This window comes from Mastigoproctus giganteus, chromosome 4 (assembly GCF_048544385.1).
Source record: "Mastigoproctus giganteus isolate SK-2022 chromosome 4, ASM4854438v1, whole genome shotgun sequence".
Taxonomy (NCBI): domain Eukaryota; kingdom Metazoa; phylum Arthropoda; class Arachnida; order Uropygi; family Thelyphonidae; genus Mastigoproctus; species Mastigoproctus giganteus.
In genome coordinates, this window is record NC_143578.1 from 172,783,391 (window position 1) to 172,796,811 (window position 13,421).

The following is a 13,421-nucleotide window of genomic DNA, read 5'->3' on the forward strand; positions in this document are numbered from 1 at the left end:
ACTTCTCTGTGGTGTACACCATATGGCCATTACTAACATTAACTCAGTCACATTGTGTAAAAGGGTTATAAAAATTCCTTAGGTCATCGACGACGCAGATGTTCTTATATCTCTGTGAGTGACGAGACTGGAACTCAGGTCTTTTCCATTCCGTGTTGGGGGGAAGACCATTCCACGAATTGTGCTGCTCACGTGGGCCTTGCAGTAGTGTTCATGTGCTATCTTAAAACGAATTTCTAGACGAAATCCTATCTAACCGAAGTGTTGATAGGATCTTTTTCTAGAAAGAAAGACGCCACATAAGAAGAATAATATTAAATGCCGAAAGTAACCAACTATTCTATATTTTAAATCCTTTTATCTATTTAGAAGCTTTGGTGGCATCTTTTTTACCCCTGATCTTCAGTCTTACTTACTCTGATTGTTTTACTTGTGCAGCTGTTTATTTTTAAATTTGATTTCGAGTTTCTGCTTTTGATTTTCACGTAGTATTCGCATAAGAAGTCTACAATTCTGTGATTGATTGCACTCGTCACGTTATTTGTATATTGTACAACAATATGGCTCAGCAGAGCGTATTTACGGGAGACATTGATTTCTGTCCCGAGTGTGGTTCCATATTTCCTCTTCCTGGAGTATACGATACTGTATCGTGTATAGTTTGTAAATATACAGTTAATGTCAAAGGTGAGAGCTTAAAAGAAATATGGTGTAAATATTTTTGCATATTTATTTCTTTTTGTTTAAAAATGTAATGATGCCATGAGCACTGTAAATAGAGTTCCTGCGTGATTGTTTGGCTTGACTTATATATGCATATTATGGAATTATGTGAAATTATATGAATTGTTCAGTTGCATTACAGGCGAATTAAGTTTGTACGGTGCTGATTAATAATAGTATGTGTGCCTAAAGGCGCAATATGTTGCTACTAAAAGTAGCAACATATTTGCTTATGTTTAATCTAATACCGAAAACTAAAATTAGTGTTATTATTATCATTAGCCATATGGTGCAGGGAAGCCTGAGGTTTATGTTGCACCAGCCAAAAAAAAAAATTCTTAGTTACCCTGAGAGAGAGAGTCAGACAGAAGTAGAAGGGAATCACCAAGAAAGAGAAGAATGATGATATCCAGCTCAGGACCCTGGGTGTGCCAAGGCCATACTCACCAGATGCAAGCCCCTAGGGTAAATTATTAATATTATTATTATCCGTCCATTCACTTTACATCATTCCTCTGTTACTTGTCAGGTAGGTCTAAAAATTATACTTATATATATATATATTAGTAAAAATTACTAATTTTATGTAACAGCATATATATTATTATTATTATTATTATTATTATTATTAGCCCTATGGTGCAAGGAAGCCTGAGGCTTATGCTGCATCAGCCGAAAAAATTCCCGAGTTAACCCTGAGAGAGAGAGGTAGGAAGGAATTGCCAAGAAAGAGAGAATGATGATATCCAGCTCAGGACCCTGGGTGTGCCAAGCCCATACTCACCAGATGTGAGCCCCTGGGGTAATATTAAATATACTGATAGTTTTTTAAAATACTCTTATTAAATTAATTCATGTGTAGATGTAGCTAGCATGGTGAAAGTTATTAACTTTATTTTACCTGTTATTCATCCTTGTAGACTGCTTTTACAGAGATGGGATACAATTAAATAGAAGGGGTGTAATGGTGTTTGCCGATACTATTGAGGCAGTGTTAGGTGGGTCGGAAAACTGCTAGCTTGGGTGGGGGATTAACAGATGAAGATTAACCATAGCTGCAGGCGGTGGTGAATGTGATTTTTGCACTGCTTCTATTAGAATGAGTTGTGGGCATGGTGCTGGGGATTTTGGGGATTGGTGAGAGCCATCATGGAACAAATAAATACATGGGCTGTGTTAGGGTAACTAAGAGTAAGAACAGGTGCAAGTATATTTGCATGTACACCAATGCTAGGAATACAGTAAATAAATTTGATGAATTTGGAGTGCTGGTCAAGACACCAAAGGCAGATATTGTTGGGATATCAGAGACATGTCACACAGATATAAGCAGTGGAGAATTGGAATTTGGGGAGTACAATGTGTACAGAAAGGATAGGAAGGGGATTATGCTGTTAGTTAAGAAACACATAAAATCTAAAAAAGTGCATCCAGTTGACATAGATGGATAGCGCAATGTTGAGTCAGTTTGGTGTGACATAAGCACTGGGAAAGCAACAATGAAAGTAGGAGTAGGTTATAGGACTAATGACTCTAATGAGTACAACGAACAATTGTGCAGAGAAATAGAATCAATGTCTTATAATGGGGGGATTTTAACTTCCCAGATATTGACTGGAACTTGTCGTTGGTCACTCACACACTAGCAAGACTTTTGTGGATTGATTGGATGGTTATTTTCTGTAGCGGCATGTTCAAGAGGCAACCAGAGAGAGTAATACTCTTGATCTGGTTATCAGCAGTGATTATTGATGCATTAAGAATTTGCAGATAAATGAACCACTGGGTGGCAGTAATCACAGTGAACTGATGTGGGATTTACTTGAAGATATTACTATCATCAGGGTTAAAGGGAAGGATTTTTGCTTCCATAAAGGTGACTACAGTTGTCTCAGACAGTTTTTAAATTCTATAATTCTATACAGTGGGACCAACTGATGATGTTACCAACAGCAAATTCTAAATGGGAAGCATTCAAGGAATTAATCGTGGAAACTACTAGGCTTTTCATACCAATTAAGAAATACTGTTCAAGGTTTAGGCCTAAATGGATGTTAGACGAACTAATGAGACACATGGCAGAGAAGAAAAATGCATGGATGCATATAAATTATCGGGCGACACAGAAGCCTATGGTAGATATAAGCTAGTCTGTAATCAAGTTACAAAGGAGGTTAGGCAAGCAAAGTCAGATTAGCATAAATCTTTGGCAAAGGATGCAAAGAAAAACAGCAAAGAGTTTTTTACTTATATAAACTCTAGAAGGAAGAGGATGAATCAGATTGGTCCACTTGATATCGATGGTTTGATATTGATGATCCTGCTCAGATAGCTGATAAACTGAACGTATTTTGAATCTACATTCACAGATGAGGAATTCTGTAGGGAATTGGAGCACAGAAGCTTATTAAACTCTAACAGGGAGCTTAATGATGTAGTAATAACTGAGAGCAAAGTGAGGAGAAATTGTTGATGTTAAACATAAGAAAGGCACCTGGGGGTGGATGGGATCTATCCAGTTATATTAAAGGAGGCGGCAAAGGAAGTAAGCAAACTCTTAGCCATAATTATGAGAACATCCTTGGACTCAAGGTAGGTTATCACAGACTGGAGATCTGCAAATATATTCCCAATTCACAAATGCGGATCAAAGGCTGACATGAGTAATTACAGACCTGTTTAACTGCTGTTCTGGGTAAAATAATGGAGGCACTGGTTAAAGCAGAATTGCAGGATCATCTAGACAAGACTGCAATAATAATTTAGATATAGCATCAGTTTGTTTAGGGAAAGTCTTGTCTGGGAAATTTGATTGGGTACTGCGATGTCATTACAAAGGAACTGGATGCAAAAAATAATTTTGATATCATATACTTGAATTTCAGGGAAAGCTTTTGACACTGTTGCACATGGAAAACACTACAAATTGGAGCAGTATGGTATTAAGGGCAAGTTGCCACAATGGATAAAAGTGTGGTTGAGTGTGAGGAGACAAAGTGGTAATCAATGGACGCTGCTCTTTGTGGACTAATGTTATTAGTGGAGTTCCCCAGGGTTTGGTGTTTTGTATAAATGTTCTTGTTTATAATATGGCATGACCACCAGGTCAGTGGAGTTTACAATAAATCAATCAATACAAATGTTAATCATATTTAGCAGTCATGGGCTTGAACCCCAGTCCACTTAAAGAGTGTGTTACTGCACTTGTGCTCTTGACCACTCGGCTACATCAGCCTTTATTTATCAGTGATAAATATTAATATCGATATTTATCAATGATATTGATAAAGATATATCAGGCTTAAGTTTGCAAATGATACTAAGGTTGGCAGGGTTGTTAATGACAGTAATGGTAGTGTGCTACTGCAACAGGATCTAGAAGAGTCAGGCAGATTGGATGAGAACTGAGAACTGAAGTTTAACATTGACAGATGCAAAGTACTGCATACGGGTAGAAGTAACTGCAGAGAAATGTACGAACTATCTGGTACTACACTTAGGATGGTAGAAAATGAAAAAGACCTGGGAGTAATTGTGCAGTCAGATATGAAGTTTTCTGTGCAATGCAAACAGGTTGCTAGAACAGGTCATGGGGTATTGTCAGTGATATACAGGAATTTTGCTAGTAGGGAAAGGGAGGTGATTACCCCTTTGTATAAGGCAATTGTCGGGCCATGCCTTGAGTATTGCGTACAGGTCTGGAGGACTCATTTTAGGAAGGATGCAGAGTTTCTTGAGGTGAGTATAGAGAAGGGCAACAAGATTGGCGAGGGGAATGAAGGGGGGTCCTCTTACCAAGAAAGGCTCAAGTTCTGCAAATTGCAGCGTCTGGATACTAGGCACCTGCGGGGTGATCTGATTGAGGTGTATAAGGCCTTGAATGGGTTTAGTCAGCTCAATTTTAATGGGATTCTTCCTCTTGCTCTGATTAAGAACCTGAAGGGGCATAAATTCAAATCGAGGAAAGACAGCTGTAGAATAGATGTGTGGAAATTTGTCTTTAGCCAGTGGGTGGTTGATTGCTGGAACAAGCCTTCATCTGTTGTTGTGGAAGTTGATAGCTAAAATAAATTTAAGGAGCAACTGGATAAAGTTTTAGAGGGAATGAATGTGTGAAATTGGTTTTTTTTTTGTTTTTTTGGCTGATACTACATAAGCTTGCTTTCTTGCATCACATGCCTCTGTTACTACTCTTTGCTACTAATAATAAATGACAAGATAACATAAGGTGTGTGTGTGTGTGTGTGTGTATATATATATATATATATATATATATATATATATATATATAAATAATGTGTGGTTTGTAAGTAAATAAAGTGTCTGTGAAAATGGAAATGAAAAATACACAAAGTGCCTGAACTAAGAAGTTTAAGGGATAGTGGAAACTGAAAGTGAAGTAGTGGTAAAAATGTGGAAAACCTAGTACAAAAATGAACTGGGACTGAGGATACAAACAATATACTAAAATAATTTTATACAAATAAATAAAAAAATTATAAATAAATAACAGTATTCAGATATGGGAGGGCAATTTTAGCAAGAGGTCAAATCAAGCGATGGCAAATATGCAAAATCTGAATATAGTAAATGAAAAGATGATACATAGTCAGGATTGCTTATTTTGTTTCTTAACAGTTTAATATCACTACCACACGCACACACACACACACACACACACACACACACACACACACACACACACACACACACACACACACACACACACACACACACACACACACACACACACACACACACACACACACACACACACACACAGTACTGTCACAAAAGTAAGACTCCCATAAAAATAGAAAATGATATCACACAGCTGTGGGTTTTGCATCATCATGTGTAGCACTAATGTATGATTTTCTTTAACAGATATCATTAACTAGTAAAGGAAATCAGTAAAATGGAATGGGGAGATAAAGAAAACAGGACTACTATTATAGGTCTTCATAAGGCAGGACATGATGCACCTACAATTTTCAAACTTCTGAAACCTCTTGGAATAAGCCGAAGATTTGTCTACAGGGCAATTGATAGGTACAATGAACAGCAGAGAATTGATGACAGGAACCCAAGGACTGTGAGGACCCCTGCAGCAATCAAGCCTGTGGAGAACAGAATTTGTAGGAATCCTCTACAAAAACAGAAAATCATGTCTAGAGAAATGGGAATATCACCAAGATCGCTGTCATGCATAATCAAAAGTGATCTAAGAATGAGTGCTTACCGCAGGAGATCAGGACAATTCTTAACTCCAGCTCTGATGGAAAGGAGGCAAAAAGGATCAGAGGCACTGCAGCATCAGTACTCAAATGGTAAGCATCGACAGATACTCTTCACAGATAAAAAGATTTTTACTATTGAGGAGAATTACAACCGTGAAAATGACAAGGTGTATGCCCATAGCTCTGCAGAGGCATGTCATGCCATTAAAAGGGTTGAAACGGGGCATCATCCAACATCAGTGATGGTGGGGAGTCTCCTATGAAGGTGCAACAAAGATGCATTTTTGTGTTCAGGGGGTGAAAACCTAAATGGTGTACCTAAACGATATTCTGGAGCTGCATGTAAGACCCGACAATCAGACTCTCTTCAATGGTCAGCACTGGATCTTCCAACAGGACTCAGCTCCTGCCCACAAGGCAAACTACATTAAAACATGGTTGACAGAGAACGTGTCTGAGTTCATCAAGCATGACGAATGGCCTCCTGCCAGACCAGTTCTTAATCCACTTGATTACCATTTGTGAGCTATTTTGGAAGGGGTAGTCTCTGGTGAAAGGCATGCCACATTGGAGAGCCTGTTGTGCATACTTCTATTGATGAATGGCCGGAACTTTTGAGGTCTTGTGTAAAAAAACAAGGGGGGGGGGACATTTTGAATAAGTGTTGTGTTGCTTCATTTGTTGGGTGTTCAAGAGTAAACCCACAGTGTTTTGAGTTCCTGTGTATTTTTATTTTGTGGCTACATGCAGTAACATGTGTAACAGTATTTATGGCAGTACTGTGCATATATATATATATATACAGGGTGTCTCAAAAATACATGGCAAAACTTCAGGAATGAGTTCCTCATATGTAGACAATAAAAATATTTTATATCAACATAGTTCCGGAAGTGCTTGATTTCCGAGTTATTAACCGGAGTGTCTTATCTCCTGCAGGTGGATGTTTTCATAAAAAAAAAAAAATTTTTTTTTATGAAAACATCCATTGTCTCAGTGATGGTGTTACTGTATGGAGTGTGTGGGCAAAATGCTGTAGCATTTTGCCCACACGCTCCATACAATAACACCATCTTACATAAACTGTTTTTGTAAAGCATGTTTTCACACAATTTTAAAAATGTGCATACAAATAAACACCAAGAAGTTGTACTTCTAATGAATTCTGCTGTGCTGTTTATGCACTTTATGTAGATTGGCCAACATTGTGATGTGTGAATTTCATGCTTCTGCCATGCTGTGTATTCTGGATTTTGCTGCACCAACTGAAGGGCAAGTTCATGTCCATATCTGCATAAATATCAGTACAGCAAGGTATTTGTCATATCAGTGGACCAGCGAGAATGTGGAAAATCATGGGACCTTGAAACCAACAACCCCCAAATTTAAATCAGATGTCAGATCTTTATTTTTACTGTGGTTTATACATGCATTCCGTAGCCGAGTGGGCAGGAGCTGGAGTGCAGTAGCACACGCTCTTTGAGTAGACTGGGGTTCAAGCCCCTGACTGCTGAATACGGTTGATCTGCCAACCCGCACTGGACCAGCGTGGCAGATTATGGTCCATTTCCCTCAGCATGAATTGTTGAGGAGGCTTCCATCCTGCAGTGGGTTGATAATGGCTGCACTTTACTTTTTTTTTTTTTTTTTATACTTGCATTTGAAACTATACTGTCTGTATCATTTAAATTATTGTTTGATGTGCTAATCTGTCCTATAAACAATGTAGAATGCTGTGAATTAATTGTGAGTGTATATCTGATATTTCATTATAAGATTAAAATTATTTGAATCCGCAGCACTGTTATTAGTTACCTTGTTACCTTTCATTTGTGAAATGGCCCCGGTAGCCAGGTTAGCAAGAGCGCATGGATTGGTCCTTGAGGTTGTCATAGACATTCTCTCAGATATGCCAGACAAGCTGTTCTTGCTACCTGGGAGTCTAAAACGCTGATGGAACTGATATTCGGGTGACACTCAAGTCAAAGTGGACCCAATTTCTGCGAAGTCCGGACGGTCTATGACAGCCAAATCCTCTGCTTGCACCTTCACGATGGTGGGACTGTTAGTAATCCTGGGTATAACCTTCATGCACAAGTACATGGTGGGTGACCACCCAGGTGTGAACCAACGTAAGCAGGGGTCGAGGTGTGGCGCCCACACCACATGGAGGAACGCCGCCCCTCTATGTTACCAAGCAGTACTAGGTGGTAGATGACTCTCATCAACCGGTGAAATACCACCACTTTGCTTATTGGAGGCTTGAAGTGGTGGAACCCATGTTTAGTCTCTAGAGCTAAGTTCCGGCCAACCCTTCCCTATCTCTTCCATCATGCAGTATGATTGATGATTTTTGAGGTTATGATGAATGTTGCGGCGAGATCCAATATTCTTTACATTTCGAGGGTACAGCTCTAAAACGGTGTTCGCAGGCCGGCCGCTAGTTAGTACACCGGACTGAACCTATTGGTAACTCTCTAGGAAGCTTCCGGATCAGCTAGTGTATAATCTTGCTACCTCTACTCTGCCAGATAGTGACTGGAGGGAGTCCGAGTAGTGTGTATGCGGGGAGCATTGTCGAGGCCACGTTATGTTAAGGATCTGGGTATATTCTTACCACATGTACGCCATATCCAAAAATTTCATTACTTCATACAGCATGTCCCACCCACTTTTTCTTACTATTCAATACACCATGAATTGTCAAAATAATAGAGCAAGCTTATCTGCGAAAAGATCTAAACCTCCCAAGGACTTCCTAATTCATTTCACAAATATACGTGGTCTCAATTCTAATCTCAACGATGTCCATTTCCACTTGCAGTCTTCCAAACTCCATGTACTTTTTCTGACTGAATCTCTGTTATCAGTTGATTCAACTACTGCTCATCTCAGATGTCCAAATTATTTGCTGTATGATTCCTTTCGCCTCAAAGGTGGTATTTGTGCATATGTCCGTTCTGATATTCCCTGTCAGAGACTTGGCAATTTGGAATCTCCTTTCTTTGATCTTCTCTGGCTTAAAATCTCTCTACCTCATTGTGTAAAATTCATCTGTTGTCTCTACCGTTCTCCCAACTCCACTAATCACTTGGAGCTCTTTGACTTCCTCTCTTTGCAACTTGACTTTCTCCAGTCCAACTTTCCTAACAGTGAGGTAATTTTCCTTGGTGATTTTAACGTTCACAACTCCAGCTGGCTTCTGTTTTCTAGTCACACCGACCCAGCAGGTCGAGATGCTGAGGCTTTTGCAATTACTAATGACCTAGCACAGATTGTTCATTTACCTACAAGAATACCGGACAATCCTAATCATACAGCCAATACGCTTGATCTTTTTCTCACAAACAACCCTTCTAAGTACAAGGTTGAAGTGAGAGGTCCTTTAGGCACTTCAGATCACAACTTGGTGATTGCCTCTTCTCCAATGGAACCTTTATCTCATGGCTATTCCCAACCTCGTATTGTTTGGCATTACAAGAATGCAAAATGGGATGACCTGCGAGACTTCTTTTCTTCTTTTCCTTGGTCTGATTACTGTTTCAAAACTTCTGATGTCAACGTTTGCTCAGATCGTGTCAGTGAAATTATTCTTGCAGGAATGGAATCATTTATCCCACACTCCACTTTAAAATCTCGTCCTTTATCTAAACCTTGGTTTTCCAATAAATGTGGTAAGGCTGTCCAAGAGAAGAACGTTGCATATTGTAATTGGCTTGTTTCTAATTCTTCAGTTTCATTTTCTGCCTACACCAAAGCTCGCAACAATTGTAAAGCAGTTATTAATCAGTCCAAACTAGAGTTTGAACAGGCTAAGAGTAGAAAACTTGCTTCTTGCCCTAATGGTAGCCGAGCATTCTGGTCTCTTGCCAAAGCTATTGGCCGCAACTTTTGCCCATCTCTGCTCCCACCTCTGTCCAAACCAGATGGTTCTGTTGTCACTTCAGCCAAGGATAAAGCTGTCCTGCTAGCATCCCATTTTTCTTTGAGCTCATGTATTAATGATCTTGGTAAAACACCTCCCACCATTCCTAACACGCTCCATTCAATGCCTCCTGTGGTCTTCCGTCAAAAGGATATCAGAAGGATTTTGATGAATCTTGATGCTACGAAAGCTCCAGGTCCTGATGGTATTTCTCCACTTGTTCTCAAAACCTGTGCTTCTGAACTTACTCCTATTCTTTGCCGCCTTTTTTCACTTTCTTATTCCAAAGGTGTTTTTCCTTCTGCTTGGAAATTTGCTCATATCCAGCCAGCTCCTAAAAAGGGTGACAAATCCCTCCCATCCAATTATCGTCCCATTGCAATTACTTCTACTCTTTCTAAAGTAATGGAGAAATCAATTAACCGCCAACTCTTAAACTACCTAGAAACCTTCCGTCTGATCAAGGATCGCCAGTATGGATTCCGTCAGTGGCGATCCACTGGTGATATTCTGGCTTATGTTACCCATTTATGGACTAATTCAATGGAAAGGTTCGGTGAAACACAAGTAGTTGCTCTTGACATCTCAAAGGCTTTTGATCGTGTTTGGCATAAAGGTCTTCTAAACAAGCTTCCATCTTATGGTTTGCCAACTGTTTTTAGTAATTGGTTATCCAGTTTTCTCTCTGATCGCTCACTGAGGGTGATGGTAGATGGCTCTCTGTCTTCTAACTTCTCCACTAATGCCGGTGTCCCCCAAGGTTCAGTTCTTTCCCCCACTCTTTTCCTCTTGTATATCAATGACCTTCTTCCATTGACTGGAAATCCTATCCATAGTTTTGCCGATGATAGCACATTGCATTCAACTTTCCATTTTGAGAAACCTTGTCCAGCTCAATCAGCTTCAAGTTCTCGAAAATCTGCTGCCAATTCCTTAAATGCCGATCTTCAGGTAATTCTCCAGTGGGGCAAAGACAACTTAGTTGATTTCAACCCTTCTAAAACTCAATCTTGTCTTATATCTCGCAAAAAGAATTCTTCTGCTCCTATGCTTATCTTTAGTGACACTCTGATTTCTAGGCAAAATGATATATCTCTTTTGGGGATTACCCTGACTTCTAATCTCTCTTGGCACAAGCACATTACAAATATTGTTTCCTCTGCATCTAAAAAACTTGGTTTTCTCTTTCGCTCTCAGCGTTACTTTTCTCCCAAACAGCTGCTCACTCTGTATAAATCGCAAATCCGCCCTGCCATGGAATATTGTTCCCACATCTGGGGTGGTGCCCCCAAAACCTCTCTCAGACTACTTGATTCCATTCAGAAGAGGGCAGTTAGGTTAATTAATGATTCATCTCTAACAGAGTCTCTCCACTCGCTTTCTCATAGACGCACTGTTTCTGCTGCATGCCTCTTCTACAGATACTTCCATGGGCACTGTTCTTCTGAATTGGCTTCTATAATTCCCTCTCTCTCTTTCAAAACAGTCCGAACACGTGCCGCCACCAGCCAACATCCATTTACTGTCCAACTTCAAACCCACAGAACCAACTTTTCATCTTCCTCATTTATTCATTCAACTGCCGTTTTCTGGAACAACCTTCCTTCATATGTATTTCCTGAAAATTACAATCTACAGAAGTTCAAGTCCAATATCAACAAATATCTTCTTTTGTGTTCTCAACCTCCAACCCAAGCATGGTACTAAGTACTATAGGTTATAATACCTCTCGTGTTTGGGGTTCTCTTCTCATAAAAAAAAAAAAAAAAAAATGCACTGAGTGGACTGCGCAGGGCTTGAGACCAGCTGTTAGTAGTCATGGATTTCCTCCTCAGTATCTTGAGTTAGCCAGTCTCAAGGCTAGGTGCTATTAGCAAGTCAAATCCAAGGAGCCTGACTAGTACTCATATAGTACTGAGACTGTGCAAGGGGTGAAGGTTGAGATGAAAGGTAACGAGGTAACTTATAACAGTAGCTGCAGATTCAAATAATTTTAATCTTATAACAAAATATCAGATATACGTCGACCAGGCTAGCCGGGTGGGTAAAGTGCCTGCCTGGCAACCCAAAGGTTGCGGGTTCGATTCCCGCCTCGGGCTTGGATCAAAGTACTGCAAAAACCTTGGGAGGCGCATTATGGCCACAGAAGCCTATGCGCCAACTACAAAAAAAAAAAATCACATATACACTCACAATTAATTCACAGCATTCTACATTGTTTATAGGACAGATTGGCACATCAAACAATAATTTAAATAATACAGACAGTATAGTTTCAAATGCAAGTATAAACCACAGTAAAAATAAAGATCTAATATCTGATTTTAATTTGGGGGTTGTCGGTTTCAAGGTCCCATGGTTTTCCACGTTCTCGCTGGTCCACTGATATGACAAATACCTTGTTGTATTGATACTTATGCAGATATGGACATGAACTTGCCCTTCAGTTGGTGTAGCAAAATTCAGGGCAGAAGCATGAAATTTACACATCACAATGTTGCCCAATCTACATGAAGTGGATAAAGAGCACACAGAATTCGTTAGAAGTGTAACTTCTTGGTGTTTATTTGTATGCACATTTTTAAAATTGTATGAAAACGTGTTTTACAAAAACAATTTATGTAAGATGGTATTACTGTATGGAGAGTGTGAGCAAAATGTTACAGCATCAGGAGGATTATTTTCCAACAGACGTCCTCAGAGGCTGCAATTTTCTTTTTTTTTTTTTTTTAATGAAAACCCCAAATACTAGAGGTATTATAACATATAGTACTGAGACAGTGCAAGGGGTGAAGGTTGAGATGAAAAAAGAAACTTGTTGAAACTGGACTTGAATTTCTTTGGATTATAATTTTCAGGAAATTAGTGTGCAGGAGGTTGTTATGGAAAATGGAAGTTGAAGGGATGAATAATGAAGAAAAATTGGTTCTGTGAGTTTGAAGTTGGTTATTAAATGGATGTTGGCTGGTTGCTGCATGTGTCTGAACTGGTTTAGAAGAGGGGAGAAATTATAGAAACCAATTCAGAAGAATAGCACCCATGGAAATATCTACGTAAAAGGCATGCAGCAGAAACAGAACATATATGAGACAAGAAGTGGAGAGAATTTGTAAGCATGGGTCATTAATTAACCTAACCACCTTCTTTTGTAAATTGTTATTGTTCCATGGTAGGGTGGATTTGAGATTTATAACAGTGAGTAGCTGTTTAGAAGAAAAGTAATGGCAAGAGCAAAAAAGAAATCCCAGTTTTTTAAATGCAGAGGAAGCAGTATTTGTGATGTGCTTATGTCAAAGGAAATTATGTCGGGGTAATTCTTAATAGAGATGTGATCTTGTTTAGAAATATGAGTGTCATCGAAGATAAGCATAGGAGCAGAGAATTCTTTTTGTAAGATATAAGACAGGATTGAGTTTTATAAAGAGTAAAATTAACTTAAGTTATCTTTCCCCGTTGGAGAATTACCTTGAGATCAGCGTTTAAGGAATTGGTAGTGCATATTTGAGAAGTTTTAAGCTGTTTGTGCAAGGTAA

The 13,421-nt window shown here is 39.2% G+C and overlaps 1 protein-coding gene across 1 annotated transcript in view; it reads left to right on the plus strand.

Moving 5' to 3' along the window:
• Positions 1-385: 385 nt before the first annotated feature.
• Polr1H (RNA polymerase I subunit RpI12) overlaps positions 386-13,421 on the plus strand; it is a 100,245-nt gene continuing 87,209 nt past the window's right edge. Inside the window, exon 1 of the mRNA XM_090371075.1 lies at positions 386-687. Coding sequence (XP_090227201.1) covers positions 561-687 — 127 coding nt within the window. The 5' untranslated portion in view covers positions 386-560. The remainder of the gene's footprint in view (positions 688-13,421) is intronic.